Below are 23,368 nucleotides of genomic sequence, written 5' to 3'. Positions count from 1 at the left end.
GGAAAGAAAAAAAGTAGTGAGACTTACTTTTTTAGTGTGTAGAAAAATTGTTTATCTCATGTAAAATGAGATAAACATAACCCTTATTATAATGCAAGTATGTTGCGGATGTTCTGTATCATAGCTGAATTATTACGTTAAAATTGAAAGTGTCTTTTTCTTTTTGAAAAATTATTTTACAGATAAAAATATAGAAAATATGTTTGATTAAATTTATTTCATTAATGAATTTTGAAAGTTGAAGAATGTTTAGCAGCGGTGGTAGCAACGAAGGTAGAGGTAGTGGTTTAAAAAAAATATTATAAAAAAATTAAATAAATGAAATGTGTTCTTGAGTTTTTATATTAAAAAAAAATTATAAAAAAAATCTTAAACATGATTACATAAAAAATCCAAATTAAATTTTTATTGTAGTTTTTTTAAAATATAACTTTAAGAAACAATAATAAAAATAAATCCTTAAATCTTTAATATGAATGTAAAAATTAAAAAACTCTAAAACTTCAAATTCCTTGTCTGGTTACCACATTAACCCACGTTTATAGTAGATTTATACTGTTTTCTGTAACATTCCCTATAACTTATTCGTATGGAGGATCACATTATTTTTAAAATTTTATTTTAAATAAGATAATGATAATTATAACGAGATTCTAACACAACGGATAAAAACTAAGACATATGATAAAATATTTTTAAAATTTAATTATACAGAAATCAAGCTTGTTATTACATCTGAAATACATCATAATCTAAATTAAAAATTAACATTTTTTTTATTCTATCAGTTGCTCCACACCGATCTCCGTATATTTTTCAAAGTCTTTAACCATAGTGTTTTATCCTACTCAATGCTACACGTACTAACATGCTTATTTTCTGGAAATGTTAATATAAAAACAGACAAACATGAGATAAATTTCAAAAATATTGGGATTTTCGAACTATAACCAATTCAACTATTTTAGTGAAAAATATCATTCTCTCAAATATGTTTGCAATAAGAAAATAATATCATGAAAAAAAAATAAGCACGAACCTTTGTGGGTTTTCATTCAGACATACCCAAATGTTTGTGGGTTCTATTCAAATCTTTGTGAGTTTCTACATACAAACACATAAAGAAACATGTAGTCTTTAACTATAATGACTAATGCTCAAACTCTATAAACACTCAAATTATATGGATTCTGTATATGAAAAGTTCTGTATAGAAAAGCTCAAGTCATAATAAGGTGTCATTTACTCTATAACCATCTAATCCACTCGTGAGTATATATATTTCGTAATACTCATTTGGTATTAAAGAAATTCTTTGATTCTGTAATCTTGATTCTCATCATTTTTACAATCAACATGTGCATATTCAACAAATACATAATAATAAAGATAGAAGATAAAACAAAAGAGAAGAATAAATTCATAAGAAAATAATTTGACAAAGTAACAACACATTTTAAAACTTTTAAATAAATAATTTCAAAATATAAACTTTACAAAGAAGAAGAGGGATATTCTCACTACCAAAATTTTTTACTACCAACTTACTACCTATCTAATCACCATTAGATTAACATTTTCTCTCTCTTCGAAAACTTTTTAACATTCTCTCTCTTTGATCCAATGATGATGTGATGGGTAGTAAGTTAGTAGTGAGAATTTTTGGTAGTTAGAATATCCTCGCTCTACAAAGAATTAGATGAAAAAAACAATATTAGGATAATGAAGTTTTACTCCAAATATTATCTTTCTTCTTATTTCATCCGTTTCTTTTTCTTTTTCTCCTTCTCTTTTCGTTATCATTTTCTCCTTTATTTTCTTTCTTCTTTCACTCTCTGTCTTCCTTTCTTTTATTTTCTCTCAAATTATCCTCTCTCTTGGTCTCTGTTTTTCCCTTCATTTTGTTTTTTTGTTTATTTTTTTCCACTTGCTACTGCTTTCTTTCTTTTTTCCTATTATATATATATATGAAAAAAAATTAAAATATTACTATTTTAATAATTAATTACGAATTAGTTGTAGTTTGAAAATTATTTTCGAATTTATTGCAGTCATTGACGCCCAAATTAGGCGTGACTATTCACCCCTAAGTTAGGCGTGACTCTCAAGCCATTCACGTCTAAATTAGGCGTGACTCGTCTGGTGTTGACACGTGGCGCAAAAAATTAACAGTTTAACCGTAAAACTTTATAAGGCCATAATTTTTGACTCGGGTATCCGAATGAGGTAATTTTTTGTTGGTTCCACATAACTTTTCGAGATCTACGTAACGACATCTCATTTGATATATTTTATCTCTCATAAACACAATTCAAATTTACAATAATGATACTATAAAGATGGCACCAAAGTGGATAAACTCATCTATGAATAAGATGACACCAAATTCCTATTAAATACAAAACACAATCAGCTCATATTATATACAAAACGCAATCAACTCCTATAACATTAAATTCAAAATTCAAATAACCATTAGCAAATTTATTTGAATTGGCGACAATCTATAACCAACTCATAAACTTACAACGCAATCAGCTCCTATTAAACACATAACACAATCAACTCCTATTAAATACAAAATGCAATCAACTTATTGGAGGTTATTTGAATTTTAAATTTTGAATTTAATATTATAGTACCATTATTGGGCGCGAATGAGTGCAATATATTCGTAATTAGATTCAAAACGGCAGCTTATTCGTAATTATTTATTAAAAGAGCAATATTTTAATTTTTTTGCCTCTACCAAGTGTTTGAAAAAAAATAGTGTACAATGTTATTTATTTAATTATTAAAATATATACAAATTTATAAATATTCTACCAAGTGTTTAGAATATTTATTTAATTATTTTCTTTATTAATACAGATTTTTCAAATCAATTTTTGAGTTTAAATCACAAATTAAATATTTATTTATTTTTTATTATTAATAATAATTTTTTAATTTTTTTTTGGTAATACACTATACAATACAATTATTGCAAATTTGAATTGTGTTTGTGAGAGATAAAATATATCAAATGAGATGTCATTGCGTAGATCTCGAAAATTTATGTGGAATTAAAAAAAAAATACCTCATTCGGATCCCCGAGTCAAAAGTTGTGGCTTTCCAAAATTTTACGGTTCGTAAGTTGATTTTTTTTGCCACGTGTCAACAACAGATGATTCACGCCTAAATTAAGCGTGAATGCCTTGAAAGTCACGCCTAATTTGAACGTGAATAGTCACACCTAATTTGAGCGTGAATAACTGCAATAAATTCAAAAATAATTTTCAAACTGTAACCTATTCATAATTAATTATTAAAATAATAATATTTTAATTTTTTTGCCGTACGTACATAGATAATTATGCTGACTCTATTAACTAATCATTACATCTTTTTACGTTTTAACCAAACTCACTAAAATCTAACTAAATGGTAACCATATAATCATTACATAGTAAAAAAAATCTAAAGCATCCTTATTTTTTTATTTTTTTTTATAAATAAGCATCCTTATCTTTTAATTCTACTCGGCATTATCATGTTATTATGTATATATATATATATATATATATATATATATATATATACTATTTTAATATTTTTATTTATGTTTATTTTATTATTTATATTATATATATACATATTTATTTATTATTATTATATTATTTTATTCTTTATTATTCATTATTTTATTGTTTAATTTTTAATTATAACGTTATTTTGCATCAATTTTTCAAACAGGTTTTTCTTTCCACATTTGTTGTGTAATTTTACGCTTCTTGCGCCATTTTAATATATAGTGGCACTTTTTGTGCGGTACTGTTAATTTGAACAGTACCAACGAACATTTTTTATTTTTATTTTTGAATTACATTTTCCCGCAGAAATGTCAAAGTAAAGCTAGGACATAAATAAGGGAGAATTTGTATAGAATATTTATAAATTTCCTATACTAAGGTTTTATGGTTTGATCGGCAAAGAATTCAATTTATTTTTAATGGCCCTTGACTCCTGTACTTTAACTAGTTAGTGTGTGTATTTTCCGTCTTGGGCGTTAGCCCCTTTGTAGTACTAAAACAAAAACAAAAACAGCAGTTCCTTTGCCAGCTCGCCAGGGAAGAAGTCATGTGAATATTTGAAATTTCGAAGATTGAGCAGCACACAAATGCTATCAGAATCTTCAGGTTCACCATCCCTAGATCAAAGGGGAGTGCCTGATTTTACTATATAGTTTGATAACTTTTTTCCTATATATTTTCAAGTTTTAAAACAAGAAAACGTGGGCTTTGTAGGATTGTGTTTATTTTTTTTTTAATACAAAATTTCATAGAATTATTTCTTAAAAATTATTTCATAGAATAAAAATGTCAAAAAATTATTTGATCAATTTTATTTTAAGAATAAATTTTAAAATCTAAGAACCTTAGGACGATAGTAGAAGTGGCAATAATGGCTCTGGCAACTCCGTGTGTCAGTTTCATACCACATACACTGACACGACACAAAAATTTATATTTGATTTAACTCATATTATATTTGATTTCGGGCCATGTCAAGTGTTTGATCCATGTTGTGAGTCGCCTTCGTATTAAATGTTTGATACGAATAAAAATTCATGTGATGTTTATATTGATATATTTGTGTGATATTAACCTAAATTGACGTCCTTACTCCCAAATGAATAAGAGCAGGGAAATTGCAAAGATAAAAGCAATAATTTTTCTTTAAAAAATGTCCTTTTTTTTATACATTTCTTGTTCTTTATTTATATAAATAAAATATAAACAATAAATTTTCAAAAATACTAGTTAAAAAACAGGTGCCCAAACAAATTTCGCGTTATGTTTTTATTTTTAAAAACAGATAGTTGTTTTCAAAACCTGAAAACAAACAAGTCGTTATTATTCTTTTCTCCGTTCCTCTTTCTAAGAACTAGGATGGAGTTCTGTAATCCTTTTTTTATTAATAGTACATAATTTTAGAAATATTAATTAATGATTGATATAATGATATTTATTATTTAAAATTTACTCCTTAGATGTTTACCGAAAAAAATAAATAAAAAAATCCACTCCTTACATAACATTTAAAGTTGTAATTTATAAATTAATTCCTAAAAGAATTAATGAAAAAAACTCCCCAATAACGGGAAGTTATATACTCATATGATGAGTACCATTATCAAACATTTTACCTGTGGAAATGGCAAAAACAGGACAATAATAAAAGTGGCACATTTTTTGCAAAAAGTTATCCGAATGCCATATTTTGTAATTTTTTTTTCTAAAATGCCATATCACCTAACTCGCTAGGTGTTGATAGGTGTGCTAAACGAGCCATGAGTCTTTGGCTCGGCTCGTGAAGGTCTGAGCTTACATGTCTAAAATTGATTATTGGCACCAGGCTTGAACATGTATAAAAATTCGTTTAATAAAAAGGCCTTAGGCTCCAATTCAAAAGCTCAGCCTAAGAGCCTCTCAAGCCGGCTTAGTATATTTTTTTTTATATATACTACTTGTAATAGCCCTCTCTTTATTCTCAATCAATTTCATTCCCATTTTATTGGTTAAATAGAGTTTTTGAATGATTTTATTCTATATTATGTTGTTTGGATATACCTTGAATTTATGAATATTTATGAAATTACTAGTGTTATTGATACATATTTTGTTTGAATAAATTTTTATTGTCTTATTTTTTTAAAACATGCTAACAGGCTATATCAGGCTTTTTTTTTTTTGTAAATAAGACAAGTCACAGGCCAATAATTATATTTATAACAAGTAACAGGCTTAGTCAGACTCACTCATTTAAATACAAACTTAGCCTTTTAAGAATAAAGCTTGACTCGTTAACACCCCTAGGTGTTGGTACTTGGCATCAAATATGCTACACAACATATCATGTTTAGTTAGTTTCTGACATGTGACAATTCTAACACGTGACAAATGTGCTATGTAGCATAGCATATTATGTGTGTGTCATAAAATAATTAAATTAATATAAAATTAAGAGTAAGGTTATACTTATAATCTTTTTTTTACAATCTCTTACAACCATATCTTAACCGTTGATTTCCGCCACTCAACGATTATCATTTATTGTGAATTAATAATTAATTAACGAGTTTAATTTACGAAAATCATAACCATTGATTGACGAAAATCAACGGTGTTAAGATATGGTTGTAAAAAAAAAAGTTATAAGTATAACATTCCTCTAAAATTAAACTAAAATACTTAACAAACATAAATTACATTTAATTCATAAACACTCCTAGATTAAATTACATTCCTTTATGCTTCAATTTTTTTTTAACTTAGCGTTAACTAAATCAAATGAAATTAATTAACATTCCTAAAAATAACACTCCTAAAAATAATTAATTAATAATTATACAATTATTTAAATTAATATAGATTGAATTATACAATTATTCAGTAATATGCTATACTGAATAGCACGTTGTACATGTTAGAAAAGATGACTAAACATGCTATGTGCATAGCACAATTGCCACGTGTCAGAAGCTGACTAAACATATTATGCTACATAGTTGCACTGCGCAACGATTTACCTGGCCATGCACCTTCTCCCACGTGTCAACACCTAACTCGCTAGGTGTTGTAGCGAGTTATGTGACGTAGCATTTTGGATTTTTTTTTGCGAAGTGTGACATTCAAGTAATTTTTAACAAAAAAATATGGCACTTTGATCATTTTTCCAAAAACTGGAGGAGACCATTCCTCTACGTGGTTTCTCTCAAGCCAATTGTATTTGTAGTCCAAGTTCGTCCTTTCCAAACCCTGGCAAATCAAGGGTATGTTTGGTGCATAATATAAGATAAAGCCTGATAGTATAAGACCTCAGGGCATGTTTGATATATAGTATTAGATAATGTTTGATAGTATAAGACTTGATAGTATAAGACCTGATTGTATATGACTTGATTAAATTTTAATGCTATCCAGCGTTTGGTATAATATTGTATCAGATAATATCTTATAATAATTTAAAAATTAATATATTAAAAAATTTTATTTTAATATATTAATATTGAGACGATATATTAGTTCTTGAAAATTGTACTTGTAAGCAATATTAATACATTATCACTTATCGAGCCTAATCCATCCCTCTTAGGCCGGATTAAGTAATACATCGTTTTGATGTATTAAGGGGTCCTGCTGTATAAGCTTATACTATACGATGGTCACACCAAACAACTGAAAATGTCATAACGTATAGTATAAGCTTATACTATCAGGTCTTATACATCACACCAAACAGGCCCTGATAGTATAAGACCTGACAAAATTTTAATACTATCATGCGTTTGGTATGATATTGTATAAGATAATATTCTCCAATATTTTAAAAATTAATATATATAAAAAATATATTTTAATTGTACTTTTAAGCAACATTAATACATCAACCCCTTATCAGGCTTAATCCTACGCCTTTAGGCTTGATTAAGGTATACATCATTTTGATGTGTAAATGGATGCTGCTGTATAAGCTTATACTATACAATGGTCACACCAAACAATTGAAAATGTCATAACCTATCACACCAAACAGGCATTTAAAGTAGCACTATGTTAAAAAAGGGTGCCTCACTAATCCTTGTTTTAAAAGTTGTAATTAATAAATCAATCCCTAAAAAATATTAACAAAAAACCTTCCTAATAATTAACCCTTTCTGCTGCTGCTAAAGAAAGGAGGTCTACATCTGATGCGGCAGCTATGCTTATTTAAAAGAAAAAATCAATAAAATATATTAACACAATACTAACTTTAAAATTAGTATTATAAAAAATACGGGAATCATGCTCTCCTGTTGTTACAGTAGAGAAAAATTGCACAAATTCATTTTTCGTGTCAATTAATTTTTTTTTAATATAAAATATGAAATTCACATTTAATTTGTCTCTATTTTTTTTCTCTGATACTATCTTACAACATAAGAAAACATGAACTCGAAAAAATATTGATACAAAATTTAAATTTTAGATTCCTTTTTTATTTTTGTGTGAAATAGATTCCACGAGTTCCACGACAAGTTTTTAAGATAGTATGTGATCTTACGTAGCTCGCAGAGCACCGCAAAGAAGCTGGGGTACCACTCTATTGAATTTTGCATTTTAGCTTTTATGATTGGGAATATAGGTGTTTTTTTTAATGCATAAAAAATTAAACACAAAACTTAATATAATCTATTAAAACCTCTCTACCAAACCTAGTGGCTTTGGGAATATAGTTTCTAGCATTTGGTGTCAACCAGCGGCGGACCCAGGACCGGGTACATGTCCGCATTGCGGACATAAAAACTTTGATTTTAGTTTTTTTTTTTGTTTTTTTTGTTTTTTTGTTTGGAGGTCTTTATTTATTTTTTTGGTTCAATATTTATATTAGTCATTGTTAATTTTGCAATGCAGATGTTAAATACTTTTTTTGTGTTGAGATTAAATATCAATAATTCTTATGGCAGATTACTATTTTTCATGTAGTAACTGAAGAGATAAGATGACTTGATTTTCTGAGTTTGCACAGTTCAATCACTCAACTCAATAATAATTGGACATAGCTTCACTAGTAACCTTTAATTTATGGGAAAAGTGTTTGTCCTTTTCAATGACATAACTTGTGCCATTTCACTCTCACAAAAAGATAAAATCCACACCTTTATTTTTTATTTTGTCCACTCTCTCCCTCATGATCTATCTCTTTCTCTCACTTAAAATGACATAATTTTACATCATTTAAAATGACTCACATTTTGTTATAAAAATAAAATAAAAATGACTCACATTTTTTCCTTAATTTATACGTAATCTTTTACTAGTTTATGTTTTTATCAGTCTAGAATTGCTATTCACCTTATATGTTTTTTCTACATTAATAAGTTAACTCTTCAATATAAAAGTTATATCAAAAAAATTTCGGGACACGTCACTAAATGTGCGGACATAAATTCTTTTTTCTGAGTCCGCCACCGGTCTCAACACAAAAAAAAAAAAAGTGAGCGAGCATAAGACAAAATAAGAAACTATAATCCCTTTTGATATTTTATGGAGGGATTTGTTTTTTTTTTTTGTTCGAAGGATACGTGCTTGCACGTGTTCCACGTGATATATAATATATTTAGAGATGTTTTTTTTTATTGGATACATTATATATTTATATACTTAGATATGTTGGTACCTGCTTCAAACTACAGCTTTTCGTTCTATCGTCATTTTTCATTTCATCATACTTTTGCGCCTTTTTCCTTGTTCAGGCTTTAGACTTTTCTTCCTTTTTCCCCGTGAGTTGTTATTTGTGTTCACTTTCAGGATTAGCCCTTTAGTTATTCACTGGAAACCCTTTGTATAACTTCTCCAACTTTATTACGTTTCTTCGTTTTTTAAGCTGTCAGTGGTATTTAATAATTTAGTAATTAACTCTGATTCTTGGAGGGTGTATGCAAAGTTAATCAGCTTGGTCGCAAAACACCAGAAGTTTCTTGAGGGTGGACAAAAATGTCATCCGAATCTGCGTCTTGGATCACCTCCCTCTCATGTACATCCCCGGTGAAGCAAATTTCAGGGGATACATTTATCTCAACTCTACCTCAATGGCTGAGGTTTATTTTTCTCTCTCCCTGTCCTCAGAGAGCTCTGTTGTCTACTGTTGATGTCCTACTATTGCTCATTTTCTTTGTGTTTGCTGTCACCAAGCTCTTTAAAAGGTTCACCACCAATGGAGGCTCCCACAATGACCTCAACAAGCCGCTTATCAGAAATAACAGGTCTTCTTACTTGACAACTATTTGGTTTAAGTTAACTTTGACTGCAACGGTTGTTTTGGCCATTTTGTACACGGTTGCTTCCATTCTGGTATTTAGCAGTTGCCCCAAGATGCCATGGATGCAAGTTGATGGAGTGTTTTGGTTAGTCCAGGCCATAACTCATGCAATACTTGCAATCTTAATCATCCACGAGAAAAGATTTGAAGCTGTTGCACACCCACTATGGCTTCGAGTTTATTGGATTGCAAATTTCATTTTCATTTCATTCTTCACAGCGTCTGGAGTTATTCGTTTGGTCTATGTGGATGTGGACGAAACCAAAGATTTCATCTTTAAGGTGGATGACGTGGTCTCTTTCATTTCATTTCCTTTGTCTCTATTTCTTCTTTTTGTTGCGGTTAAAGGATCCACTGGCATTTTGTCGGCAGCAAAAACAGAACCACTTATTGATGAGGAAACGAAGCTATATGATGATGCTCTGAGTAAATCTGAGGTTACTGGCTTTGCTTCAGCTTCTATAGTTTCCAAGGCATTTTGGATTTGGATAAATCCTTTATTGAATAAAGGGTACAAGTCGCCGTTGAAGATTGATGAGATTCCAACACTTTCCCCTGAGCATAGAGCTGAGAGGATGTTATCTCTCTTTGAATCTAAATGGCCCAAATCAAACGAGAGTTCGAAGCATCCAGTTCGAATCACTTTGCTTCGATGCTTCTGGAAGGAGTTAGCCTTCATTGCATTCCTTTCCATTGTTAGACTCTCTGTCATGTTTGTAGGACCGATTCTCATACAAAGTTTTATTGATTTCACTTCAGGGAAGAGAGGGTCTGTATATGAAGGGTACTACCTCGTGTTGATTCTCCTCGTTGCTAAATTCATAGAAGTCTTGTCCACTCACCATTACTACTTCAATGCTCAGAAGCTTGGGATGCTTATCCGAAGCAGTGTCATTCCTTCTTTGTACAAGAAGGGGTTAATGCTATCATGCTCTGCTCGGCAGGATCATGGAGTAGGGACCATTGTGAATTACATGGCTGTTGATACCCAACAACTCTCTGATATGATGATGCAGTTACATGCTCTGTGGTTAATGCCACTTCAACTTGGTATTGGCTTATTACTGCTTTACAATTGTTTAGGTGCCTCAGCAGTAACGGCGATCCTTGGACTTGTTGGTGTTCTTGTGTTTGTTGTGATTGCTACACGTAGAAACAACAGTTTCCAGTTGAATGTGATGAAGAACCGTGACTCGAGAATGAAAGCCGTGAATGAGATGCTTAATTACATGCGCGTGATCAAGTTTCAGGCTTGGGAAGAACATTTCAACGGGAAGATTATGGGTTTCCGTGAGTCAGAGTTCAGTTGGCTTTCCAAGTTGATGTTCTCAATTTGTGGCAATACTGTTGTGATGTGGAGCACACCATTATTGATATCAACTCTAACGTTTGGTACGGCTATTTTGCTGGGAGTTCCACTTGATGCAGCTACTGTCTTCACCGCAACAACTGTGTTCAAGATCTTGCAGGAACCTATTAGGGCATTCCCACAGGCTATGATATCTATTTCACAAGCAATGATATCACTGGAGAGGTTAGATAATTTCATGTTGAGCAGGGAATTGTCGAATGATTCGGTTGAGAGAGATGAAGGCTGTGGTGAACAAACAGCTGTGGAGATAAAAAATGGGACCTTTAGTTGGAATGATGATGACCTGCAACAGGACTTGAAAAATATTAATTTGAAGATAAAAAAGGGAGAGCTTACAGCAATTGTTGGTACTGTGGGGTCGGGAAAATCATCTCTCGTCGCATCAATTCTTGGTGAGATGAGCAAAATTTCTGGAAAGGTATGATTCTTGTTGAGATATCAGAACTATGTAGGCATTTCTTGTTGAGTATGATTATAATTATATATTTCTGTTAACAGGTTCAGGTTTGTGGGAGTGTTGCTTATGTTTCACAAACATCTTGGATTCAGAATGGGACCATTGAAGAAAACATTCTGTTTGGTTTGCCGATGGACAGATATAAGTATAATGAAGTTATCAGGGTGTGTTCTTTGGAGAAAGATTTGGAAATGATGGATTATGGGGATCAGACAGAGATTGGTGAGCGTGGCATCAACCTAAGTGGAGGCCAGAAGCAGCGAATACAACTTGCGAGGGCTATATATCAAGACTGTGATATATATCTTCTTGACGATGTCTTCAGTGCTGTTGATGCTCACACTGGCTCTGAAATATTTAAGGTGGTTATTCTCAAAGTTGAAGAGTCCTCGCTGAATAGTAGCAGGAATGTGCTAGTTTGTTGCTTGAAGTAACCTTTTTAATGTTTGTTGTATGTATGCTTTTTATACAGGAATGCGTGAGGGGAGCTCTAAAAGGCAAGACTATTATTCTTGTAACACACCAAGTAGATTTCCTACATAATGTAGATCTTATATTAGTAAGTCTCTTTTTCTCATCCTATAATGCTTCATCTGCTTTAATCTTCAATTTGACTTGGAGAGTAATTCGAATACTTATATTTGCTTGCTAAAGGTGATGAGGGATGGCATGATAGTTCAATCAGGGAAGTACAATGATATACTAGATTCTGGAATGGATTTTAAAGCTCTGGTGGCTGCACATGAGACCTCTATGGAACTAGTAGAGCAGGGTGTGGTCCTACCCGGTGAAAATTTGAAAAAATCAAAGAAATCTCTAGAGGCTGGCATGAAAAGTAATGGTGAAAGCAATTCTCTTGACCAGCCCGAGCCTGGCATGAAAAGTTCTAAACTCATCAAAGAAGAGGAGAGAGAAACTGGCAAAGTGAGCTTACATGAGTATAAACTCTACTGCACTGAGGCTTTTGGATGGTGGGGCATTTCAGGAGTATTGCTTTTTTCTTTGTTATGGCAAGGGTCTATGATGGCAAGTGATTATTGGCTGGCATATGAAACCTCAGAAAAGCGTGCTGAAGTGTTTAACCCTTCTCAGTTTATTTCTATTTATGCAATTATTGCCTTTGTTTCGGTCATTTTGATTGTGATAAGATCCTACTCCTTTACATTATTGGGGCTAAAGACAGCACAAATTTTCTTTACACAAATTCTTCGTAGCATCTTGCATGCACCTATGTCTTTCTTTGACACGACACCATCTGGGAGAATTCTAAGTAGGGTAAGAACTTCACTGCGCAAGTATTCTGTGCTAAACGTTGTATTGAAGAATCTAATCCATAATGATATAGACTCTTACATTTCCTATCTTAAGCACATACTTATATGATGATATTTTTTTTTATGTTTAACTTATACAGGCATCCACCGATCAGGCTAATGTTGATGTCCTTCTCCCATTGTACATGGCATTTGTTATTGCCTTGTACATTACACTTCTCAGCATCTTCATCGTCACCTGTCAAAATTCTTGGCCAACAGCGTTCTTGATAATTCCTTTTGTTTGGTTGAGTATATGGTACCGGGTATGTAACACCCTAATATTCTTAACTTTTATTTTGTTATTGTAGAGTATCATTTAATATGCAATTGTCAAATATGTCTTTGACTGCAAAGATAAGTGAATTCAAAGGAAAATAAGTGAAGAACTTGCTAATAAAATGAATTTCTCCGTGATTAAAAAAACATTATGTGCTTATCTTTAAAAAAATGTATTGAATTCAAATATGTCTTAGGTAATGTTCAATTGTTGATAGGTTATGTGCTTATCTTTAAAAAAAAAAAAATTATTTTATTTAATTTTTATTTTATTGAGGGTGTTACAGGGTATGATTAACCTGTTTGTCAAATGTATTGGTTAGATAATTCTGATAGATCTATGTCTCAGATGAATAGCATCATAAATGACATGGACCGAGTGCTTTGCCTTTCTTAGATTTACAATGTCTAAAATCCAAAAATATGTTTCAGCTTGGAACATGAATAAAAATGGCTTATCTATAACTTCCAATATGTTAAGTTATATAGAGAGTTTTCAGTTAAAATATTGAAGTAATTTGCAAGGCTGGAGTAGAGCTCATTTCACAGAAGGGTTAACCATATAATCCACAGCAGTAGAATGTAATTTGTTCTCAATTAAATGTATATTGTGTACTTTATGTACAACAGTTTGTGTGTTTGCTTTCTCTTTTTTGATCTTGCAGGGTTACTATCTTACTTCATCTCGTGAATTAACTCGACTGGATTCAATTACCAAAGCTCCTGTTATTCATCACTTCTCTGAAAGCATTGCAGGGGTCATGACAATCCGCGCGTTCAGAAAACAAAACAAATTTTGTGAAGAAAATCGCGAACGGGTGAATGCTAATTTGCGAATGGATTTCCACAACTACAGTTCCAATGAGTGGTTGGGATTTCGCTTAGAATTCCTTGGAAGCTTAATCTTGTGCATTTCTGCAATGTTCATGATCATCTTACCTAGCAGTATCATAAAGCCAGGTAAACTGACACTAAAGGAATTCTAGTGTTGTGCCTCTAGTGTCTGTTTGTAAATTAGTTACACATTTTCAAGACAATGCTTCTTTAAATAACTCGGTTATTATCTTTGTGCCTCTAATGTCTAAACAGTTTATATATTAGTTACACGTTAAAAATTGAAATAGCTTGCAGTCTTGCACTGTGAAGTAGACACTTTGTCTTGGATAATGTTGAGAAGCCTATTTTGTAAACCAGTGATATTTATGCTGCTGTGAAAATTTTATTAACATAATAAACTGATTAGGTTGTTCTGCTTGATGTAGAAAATGTTGGTTTATCTCTCTCTTATGGGTTGTCCTTAAATGGCGTCTTGTTCTTGGTTGTATTCATGAGCTGTTACGTGGAAAACAAAATGATATCTGTTGAGAGGATAAAGCAGTTTACAAATATTCCATCGGAGCCAGCATGGAAAATTAAGGATCGTCTGCCTCCTTTAAATTGGCCAGGTCAAGGCAATGTAGATATCAAAGACTTGCAGGTAACTTGAATATGATCAATTTGGTTATGTTTTACATTCTAGTACCCAGGGGGTTCTTGCCTTTCTGTATAGGTCAATTACATTATTTGCAGAACATGTTGCTGATCTTGATCTTGATTTGTTTAAGCAACTATCCTTGGCAGGCACTATTGCCAATGATGAGTTTTTCACTATTTGCATTGAGCAACACTATTGTTTCCCCATTGTAATGACTTGAGCTTTTGGTGAACAGGTCAGATATCGTCCAAACACTCCTCTGGTTCTTAAAGGCATTACTTTAAGCATTAATGGAGGAGAAAAGATTGGTGTTGTTGGTCGAACTGGGAGTGGAAAATCAACTTTAATTCAAGTGTTCTTTAGGCTGGTGGAACCTTCAGGAGGGAAAATAATAGTTGATAGTATTGACATATCCGTCTTAGGTCTTCATGATCTTAGATCTCGGTTTGGTATCATTCCTCAGGAGCCTGTCCTTTTTGAAGGAACTGTCAGAAGCAACATTGATCCTACTGGACAGTATACAGATGAAGAGATATGGAAGGTAAATAATACACCAATTCCATCTTTATGAGGCTTAAAATTCATGCCTGATGAAGATTTTCAATCATTGGCCTATTCTAATAACTTTTTATTGTTGTAGAGCTTGGAACGTTGTCAACTAAAAGATGCTGTGGTTTCTAAGCCTGAAAAGCTTGACTCTTTAGGTATAAAAAGCTCTTCTTGTTTTTTACCATTTTCTTTGAGCTTCTTGAATTTCGTCATTTTTACTAATGAGAATGTTGTTTAAACCTTTAAGTGGTGGATAATGGAGAGAACTGGAGTGTGGGGCAGAGACAGTTGCTTTGTCTGGGGCGGGTTATGCTTAAGCGAAGCAAGCTCTTGTTTATGGATGAGGCAACTGCTTCTGTTGATTCTCAAACTGATGGTGTAATTCAAAAGATCATTAGAGAGGACTTTGCAGCCTGTACCATAATCAGCATTGCTCACAGAATACCAACAGTCATGGATTGTGATAGAGTTTTAGTCGTAGATGCAGGTATGATATTCTCTTTGCATGCTCTTTCACTAAATTAATGATCATCGAGGACCTTTATGTTTTGACCATAGAAGCCTAAACTATGTTCTTGTCCTCTTTGTAATAGGGCAAGCGAAAGAATTTGATAAGCCCTCCAACTTGCTTCAAGGGACATCTCTCTTTGGGGAATTAGTTCAAGAGTATGCCAACCGCTCCACCGGAATATAAGATATACTTTCATGCTCCTCTTGAGATAGCTGCATCCATATGCCAATGACACGATAAAACATCTTCCTATAGAGACATAATAATTCACTTACTGTTTCATTGCACCATGGTTATTAATTCATTAAGTCTGAGACTCTTAAGTACATTTGGCCACACTAGCGCTAGTATACACAATTCAAACTGTAGTAGGTCCTGATCTTTGGCACTACAGCAACCAGTGTAATGAGTGGTACCATTGGTTTTGCAGTAGCATTTCATTCAATTAGTAATATAATTCTAGAGATTTGCAAAAGGGAATGGAAGAAACAATTAAAATGGCTTTTATGTTGTTTCACCAAGCATGCATCATACGTTCATGGATATTTTCAAAAAATTGGGGAATGTTCATTTTGTGTAACGAAGAAGAGTAATTTCATTGAGTTATCAAAAAAGAACCGAAGAATCCTGATCATCCCGAGATGTCTCAAATTAGGATTTTTCTCCTTTTAAGGGTTTTTTGTTTGTTTGTTGATAAACTCTCCTTTTAAGTTTTATGTGCTAATCTCTTGGGTTTCTAATGAGAAATGACAAATTATTCCACTGAATTTGGAAGTCATGATTTGGCGTGAGTGTTTCCATGCACACTAACCTCGAGAAAAAAAATAAAAATAAAATCTTCACTTCTTATTTTTTTCTCCATAATCCTATATTTACAAATTACAATGAATTAAGTAGCAAATAAAATACAAAGAGAGAGAGAGAGAGAGAGAAATTGTGGTGAATTAAGATATATATGTATTTTTTTTAACAAAATCTTATCATATATTGCTGTTTCATCTAACTTAATTGTCACTCAATAATTATGATAGACAAAATAAGGCAAAAAAGGAGAAATATTTGAACCCCATTCAATCTTAAGATTTGTATACACCAACCACATAAAAATAATGCTATTAGCGTGTGTATGATACGCAGGAGATAAAAAGGGAATATTATAATTAAGGTAAGTATACAAAAAAATGAGACTCGGATTTGCCATTATTAAATCATATCTAGTATTTAAAATAAAATAAAAAATAAATATTTATATTATAAAATTTAAGGGAAAATATTTATCTTTTTAAAAGATAATTACTTTAATTAAAATTAATATTTTTTATTTAATATTAAATTAAAAAAATCATTTCACTTTTTTTACTATGATTTCTATTTCTTTCACACACAGTTATTTTAAGTAAATGTTATAATTTAATGTTGTTTAACGGGATAAATATTAATATCGAAATTTAATTAAAAAAAATATGTTGATATGAATCCGAGTTTAAAGAGGAAGCAAATCAGGAGGAAACGACGCCGTTGTAGTATCGGGAATTCAGTAAACCCTAAAAAACCTAAACCTAATATAATTCCTTCGGCAATTCTGATCCCTTAAGCCCTAAACCTGAAATAAACCTCTCCTGAAAACGCAGTAAACTCTTCTTCTCCTGCTCCTACGCCGAAAGAGAATGGGAAGGTCGCGAAGAAAATACAAGCAATCGAGAACGAAGGTTCGAGTAGGATTGCCGAAGAAGAACCCTAGGATTTTCAAGCCTGCGTTTTCTGTTCCTCCTAAGCTATTACAGTCTGTGGTTGACAGTGACCTAAACCCCGAGTGGGACGACAAAGGCAGCGTTAATCACAATTATAATTCCTTCGGCGTCGTTTCCAACCCGAACTCGCTCACCATCAGAAACACTCCACAAAGCGATTCCCACTCAGATTCTGGCAGCGATCTCGAAGAAGACGGTCAGTCATGTTTCTCTTTTAATTTCTACGCTTTTACATGTTTCTTCTTTTTTTGGGGAACTAGTTAATACATTTCACATCTGATTGATGTTAGCGTAGCCAAAATTTCTCTCTCTCTCTTTTTGTTTTTCTTTGCCCTTAAAGTCATTCGTTGTGATATGTTCAATTGGCTTCCTTGTCGAATGAATGATTGAATAGAGGAGTTGTTGGAAACTAAATGAGTTGAAAATATGAGACGCAAATTATTTTAAACTTGCCTGGTATAGCAAACTCGAGTAGCTGTTGATAATGAGATGAACGTCTTTTATTCATAAATAGGGACTTGTATTTTCTTCTTCCAGTCTCTATTTTAAGAGCCTCGAGTGAAAATTAAACATTTCCATGTTCACTCCATTCTCCTTTTACCATGTTTTTCCTTTTACCATGTTTTCTATCAAGCACACTCTCAATGAGTGTGAACCATGAACCGAACCGCCTCTAAAATAACCGGTTTTTAAAAATCAGTTCATGAACTGAACCAGTATTTAAAGAATCAGTCCATGAATCGAATCGGTTTTTAGAACCAGTTTAAGAACCGAACCATTTTGAACCGAATCGGTTTTTAGAACCAATTTAAGAACCGAACCAAATTGATTTTTATAACTTTATTTTTTACATTTTTATTTTTATTTTCTTTTCAAAAGAGGGTCAATCCGAACCGGTTCCGAACCGAACTGAATCACTTCCGAACCGAACCATTTAAACTAATTCGGTTTGTTTTTTTCAAAAAATCCGATTCGGTTCGACCCATGCACATCCCTAGTTAGAGTTGGGATTGTCTTTCAAGTTATCTCTCACGGGTTTCTCTACACTTATTATTGTAGCTCAATTCATATTTCTTCCCTCTAAATGGCTTCTCTGGTCTCAAGGTCCTGAAATAGTTCTTGTTGGAAGCTTAATTGACTTGAAGCAAAGCGTCCTGCTTGACTGCTCGTGCTTCAAACTTAAGTAGTTCTAAGCATTCAATTGGGTAGATGGGTATTTTTGCTTAACAAACTCATTTGCGTATCAGTTATATGGTTGTTACTTGTTAGCTCCTACCCTCCTTGCTCTCACTATTCTTTTCTTAAAATTGAATACAGTGGCAGGCCATGTATACTGGCTCTCAGGCTTTGTCTTATTTTATATATCTTTTCTTTGGTTTGTGTAGACTTGAAATCAGCCTTGGGAAAGAAGCGGAGAGATGGAAAAACTGCACCTCCTAAACCGTTGACTGCAATGCAGCGTGTTCATATCAGTCGCCTAGTAGATAAATATGGAGATGATTATCAGGTTGGATATTGCTTTTATTTTCAGTTTTCAGGACTTAACAAATTGTGAGACTGGGTGCTTACATGTTTGTCTTGTTTTTGCAGAGTATGTTCATGGATATAAAGCTAAACCCCATGCAGCATTCACTTGCGACTTTAGAGAAACTATGCAAGAGGTATCATATGCATAGTAATAAGAATCCTCTGATTCTGACCAAATGAAATATTTCCCCTCTAGACTAGTATGACGATTGCATACTAAAGGGTGTAAGTTGTAATTTTGATCCATGGACGTGGAAATGATTGGATTATTATGTCTCGAAATCGGCTGAAATTTTGCTGATACTGTGGATGTATTTTTCATCTTTTGCATTTATTCTTTAACACTTCGAGACTTAAACGAGTAAGATCATTAGGAAATGTTGTTAATGCTTTGAAATTTACACATGGGTTGAATTTTGCTGCATAAGTTGAAGCATTCCACGAAAATAAAATAAGAATTGAATTTATTTTCAATATGGGAGTAATGTCATAAATACACTCATTTTGTACTATCTTTTTTTAATATTTTCTCTATTACCGAGTTAAATTTTATGCTGGTCTCAACTATATGAATTGAGTTCATTTTCTATTATCGAGGTCTGTTTGAGATTTTACCACATTGAAAAAGATAGTGTAGCCGTTTAGTGTTTGCATTTTTCTGGATTGGAAATGTTCAATAACATTTTAAGCCCCATTCTATAATATCACATGATTTGTAATGTGGCTTTATCTGCTACTCGAACACATTACGGTTCGGATGAATTTGGAATATGGTCGATGTCAAGATCATTAGTTGTTTATGGGATGTATGAGGCTTTTAGGTTTGTCATTTAATCGACAATGGGAGACGAATTTCCTCGTTACTCAAAGAAAAGCGTTGTTTGTTCGCTAAAAACCACGAATGCCGTTTTACTTATAATTGACTTAATGAATCACGAATTTAATACATGCTCATAGCGAACATTTCTGAACGCTGTAGTGGCACGCTGACCGCTTCCTCCATATGTACGCAACATTTTGCAAATCTTATTTCAATCTTGTCCTCCTAGGCTTCTACTCCTTTTCTCAATAAAATGTTAAACGACTCAAGATACTAAACAAAAGTAAAGAGTTAAAGTATAGAATGGTACCCAATTGAATCGGTTTCTCGTCACTGGGTTCTCTCCTGGTTGCCCTGAAAATTTAAGTTACAACATAGAAAAATGTCTTTTTCTGTTATCATTAGCCATTAGGCGTGAAAATGAATTATAGGCCTTATCTAATTAAACCATAATTCTGTTTTGCAAATTAATATGTAATATTAATTTATAATTGATAAATTTTACAAGTATTATAAACTAATAATTATATCTCTAAATAATAAATAAACAGACAAGTAAAAACTTTTAATTAGCTTATTTTATTATTTAACAGCATTTTAAATAAGACAAGTTATTTTACAAGATTCTCAATCCTATTGATCATTGTTGAAGTGGAGTCCCTTATGCCATTAACAACCTTCTAGATATTTTACAAGCAGCTTCACCTTATTAAGAATGTGACATACAAAAGAACAATTACACAAATACATTCAGCCTAAAACTACCCTTATACTCTCTACCAAAGAAACTACTTAGACGCCCACAAATGCCCTGCACTGTGATTCCCAGTGTTCCTTTATTTGCTTAACCCTTTCTGCCCTCTCTGCTTGAAGCCTTTGCTCCCAGTATTCCTGACAGCTGAAAATCATTGAAATTATTAGGTTAAGAGACTTGCCAAAGGATACAGCAACAAGAAGATGATATACAACAGAGTTTTTAATTATACCCATCTCTTTCTTTACCGTACCAAGTTTTAACCTCCTCAACATCCTCCCCACCCTTAATGGAACAAATGGGATCATACCTTCGACCTAAAAGAATATTTAGTTCTTCCAAGTGAACAGCACCTTGATGAACTGCACTCTGCAATCAACAAAAGTAAAATTCAGTATAAGTTTCTAATTATTTTAATTGGTTCAAATCAAATCCAGAAAACAAAACGAAGATATTTAAATGATTTTCGTTGCCAATTCTTAACAGCCCCAATCATAGTTATACTCATACGGCATTGAGATGCCTAAATAAGTGAACAAACCTTCCTTAGAAACTACTATTTATAACTTATTACAACATTAAAATAATGAAGCTCAAGAATGGCAGAGGGAATGCACAAACTTGCAGCTCATTCTGGAGAATCTAAATAATAGATGGTAAAACTTAATAGATAGCCCTTAATGTTTGAGCTTTAGCATATTTAACATAAAATATGCTCTTAAAATTAAACGGCAAATGAAAGCTTAGAATAGGATCCTGATCTCATCAGTCACGCGTTCCAAATATAACAATTCAGTTCAATCATGAGTTATTAATATATTTATATACACATTTTAACAGAAGTTGATAAATTAAAATGATTTTCCCCCATTCTATACTCTATACATTCCCATTCCAATATAAATGTCATGTCTAGTAGCTTACCTCTCGACATAAAGGACATTTTTCTTTAGGATCTGCTGCCTTAAGTCCATTAACAATAGATACTGATGCAGCCGAGCAAGCACAAATATAGCAGAATATATGGCCGCAACTCAGAGCAACTGGATCAAACACTGTGTCCTATCATGAAGGAGGCAGATGAACAATATCAATGGATTAAAAAGTGAAGGACCATATTGGAGAATACTTTTCCAATTCCCATAGAAAACATTGTTGATGTTAGAAAAAAAGTTAAATGCTTTGGTGCTGAAATGCGAAAATCGTTGATTTATCTGAGATATTTGAAATCATATACAAAAATATAGCTTATGAGTAAGTATCCATTTTTTGGTGGGAAGATAATCTTTAACTTGACTAGATCCAAATGTGAGTAATGCACAAAAATTGAGGTCCAACTCAACCAATAACTGATACTGTGTAACTTACCAAGCATATAGAACAAGTCAAGTCAATATCAATGTTGATAGAATCAAGGATCTCACAAGTAAGTGATGGTTTCCCATCCTTAAATGTGAGGGAACATCCATCAAAAAAAGCATGTGCCTTCCTTGACTTGACCTTGGTCTCCCTTAAATTGATGTGGAAGGCCATAAGCTCACAAAGCCAGGGACTTTGAAGAATTTCCTTGTGCATACTCTGGATCTGTGACTTGAATAACTGCCCTTGCTTGGAATAATGAATCTGCAGTGACAGCAGAAATAAGAGCATATAAAAACACATAGCTTTCACCCAAATTGTCTAAACTTAAAAAATTAGCGCACCTAAGAATTAAGGATGATTTTAATATTTATCTAGAGAAGCAAAACAGATAGACACACCTTATCATATTTCTTTAGTATTTTTCTAATTGCAATGGAATTTATGAGTGCATAAGTAACCAGATCTTTCCCTTCTTGAATCAATGCAGTGTGTTTCCCTTGTAATTTGTCTTTGATCCAGAAAATGTACTTTCTGAAGCCAGAAGCGAGATGTAGCTCCAGCAATTTCTGCGCACGCTGATTAAAACATCCAACTATTGCTGACATTTCATTGAGAAGGGAAGGGAAAAAGGTCCCATCGCACACTGAATTAATTGTATTAAGTTAGCTTAGGGGTTAGTTGGAAATGCATCAAATATTAAAAGTCTTTACAATGGAACCAAAAATGCTTTGGAATTGGTTTATAGAAAATAAAACAGATCATGCATGCAAGATCAGGCAACAAAAAGAAGAGTCTTTTTTCTCAAAAACTCGGTGATTCCACTCTGGCCAGGGGAAAAATTAAAACTTTGAAATATAGAAGGAAAAAAAAAAACTTTTTGATCACCTGGGCATTGGTCAGGGCAGGTTTTGATGCCAAGGGGTGCATGAAGGCTTTTCTGGGATTGACATTCTCTTCTGCACTTCTTCAAGATTTTCTTGAGCTTCTTGAAGCCAACCACAGGAAGCTTCTTATCCTGGCTTTGCATGTACTCCTGGTATCTTTTGCAGAACTTCATGTTTTGCAAGAAACATAAAGGAATGCAATCCACTCACAGGGTTTGTCGCTGAAACGATGAATCTCCCAATACCAGAAACTGGAGGAGTGGGAACAAGAATGAGATTCGGTTTGTCATGTATTTGAGACCCTTTCTTATATATGAATGAATACTCTCTCCACCTTGTGTTGCCTATGTTAACGCCAACACTACGACGTGTGATAAAGATAAACTCGAAATGAGACACCTTTCCGACTATTTCTCTGCGAATAAGTCAAAATATCGGTTGTTTCTCTCTTCAGTGATGCAAAGGAGAGCA

The 23,368-nt window shown here is 32.6% G+C and overlaps 3 protein-coding genes across 3 annotated transcripts; 2 read left to right on the top strand and 1 right to left on the bottom strand.

The window, feature by feature from the left end:
- Positions 1-9,519: 9,519 nt before the first annotated feature.
- On the top strand, positions 9,520-15,982 carry LOC133308816 (ABC transporter C family member 4-like). Its single transcript, XM_061509529.1, has 11 exons — positions 9,520-11,634; positions 11,715-12,035; positions 12,146-12,232; positions 12,328-12,948; positions 13,088-13,252; positions 13,931-14,225; positions 14,528-14,742; positions 14,975-15,280; positions 15,380-15,443; positions 15,536-15,775; positions 15,882-15,982. Exons 1-11 carry the CDS (start codon positions 9,520-9,522, stop codon positions 15,980-15,982), a joined length of 4,530 nt encoding a protein of 1,509 aa, XP_061365513.1.
- Positions 15,983-17,371: 1,389 nt separating this feature from the next.
- On the top strand, positions 17,372-19,481 carry LOC133308846 (nucleolar protein 16). Its single transcript, XM_061509569.1, has 3 exons — positions 17,372-17,746; positions 18,936-19,057; positions 19,141-19,481. Exons 1-3 carry the CDS (start codon positions 17,467-17,469, stop codon positions 19,255-19,257), a joined length of 519 nt encoding a protein of 172 aa, XP_061365553.1. The 5' UTR covers positions 17,372-17,466; the 3' UTR covers positions 19,258-19,481.
- Positions 19,482-20,513: 1,032 nt separating this feature from the next.
- Positions 20,514-23,135, bottom strand: LOC133308844 (probable E3 ubiquitin-protein ligase BAH1-like 1). Its single transcript, XM_061509567.1, has 6 exons — positions 22,899-23,135; positions 22,412-22,656; positions 22,020-22,274; positions 21,576-21,713; positions 20,962-21,020; positions 20,514-20,795 (listed from the first exon to the last, which is right to left on the bottom strand). Exons 1-6 carry the CDS (start codon positions 23,068-23,070, stop codon positions 20,690-20,692), a joined length of 975 nt encoding a protein of 324 aa, XP_061365551.1. The 5' UTR covers positions 23,071-23,135; the 3' UTR covers positions 20,514-20,689.
- Positions 23,136-23,368: the final 233 nt, after the last annotated feature.

Source organism: Gastrolobium bilobum, unplaced genomic scaffold, assembly GCF_033153095.1.
Source record: "Gastrolobium bilobum isolate Gb01-03AN ecotype WA unplaced genomic scaffold, APGP_CSIRO_Gbil_v1 utg15473, whole genome shotgun sequence".
NCBI classification, from domain to species: Eukaryota; Viridiplantae; Streptophyta; class Magnoliopsida; order Fabales; family Fabaceae; genus Gastrolobium; species Gastrolobium bilobum.
The sequence above is the reverse complement of the archived record's forward strand: the minus strand, read 5'-3'. Positions and strand labels throughout refer to the sequence as shown.

Coding starts and splice junctions, on each gene's coding strand:
- LOC133308816 (XM_061509529.1), top strand. CDS start 9,520: ATGTCATCCGAATCTGCGTCTTGGATCACCTCCCTCTCATGTACATCC. Junction 13,253..13,930: donor GGTTGAGTATATGGTACCGG/GTATGTAACACC, acceptor TTGATCTTGCAG/GGTTACTATCTTACTTCATC. Junction 14,743..14,974: donor TAGATATCAAAGACTTGCAG/GTAACTTGAATA, acceptor TTTGGTGAACAG/GTCAGATATCGTCCAAACAC.
- LOC133308846 (XM_061509569.1), top strand. CDS start 17,467: ATGGGAAGGTCGCGAAGAAAATACAAGCAATCGAGAACGAAGGTTCGA. Junction 17,747..18,935: donor CAGCGATCTCGAAGAAGACG/GTCAGTCATGTT, acceptor TGGTTTGTGTAG/ACTTGAAATCAGCCTTGGGA. Junction 19,058..19,140: donor AATATGGAGATGATTATCAG/GTTGGATATTGC, acceptor TTGTTTTTGCAG/AGTATGTTCATGGATATAAA.
- LOC133308844 (XM_061509567.1), bottom strand. CDS start 23,070: ATGAAGTTCTGCAAAAGATACCAGGAGTACATGCAAAGCCAGGATAAG. Junction 22,275..22,411: donor TACTAAAGAAATATGATAAG/GTGTGTCTATCT, acceptor CTGTCACTGCAG/ATTCATTATTCCAAGCAAGG. Junction 20,796..20,961: donor AATATTCTTTTAGGTCGAAG/GTATGATCCCAT, acceptor AATGATTTTCAG/CTGTCAGGAATACTGGGAGC.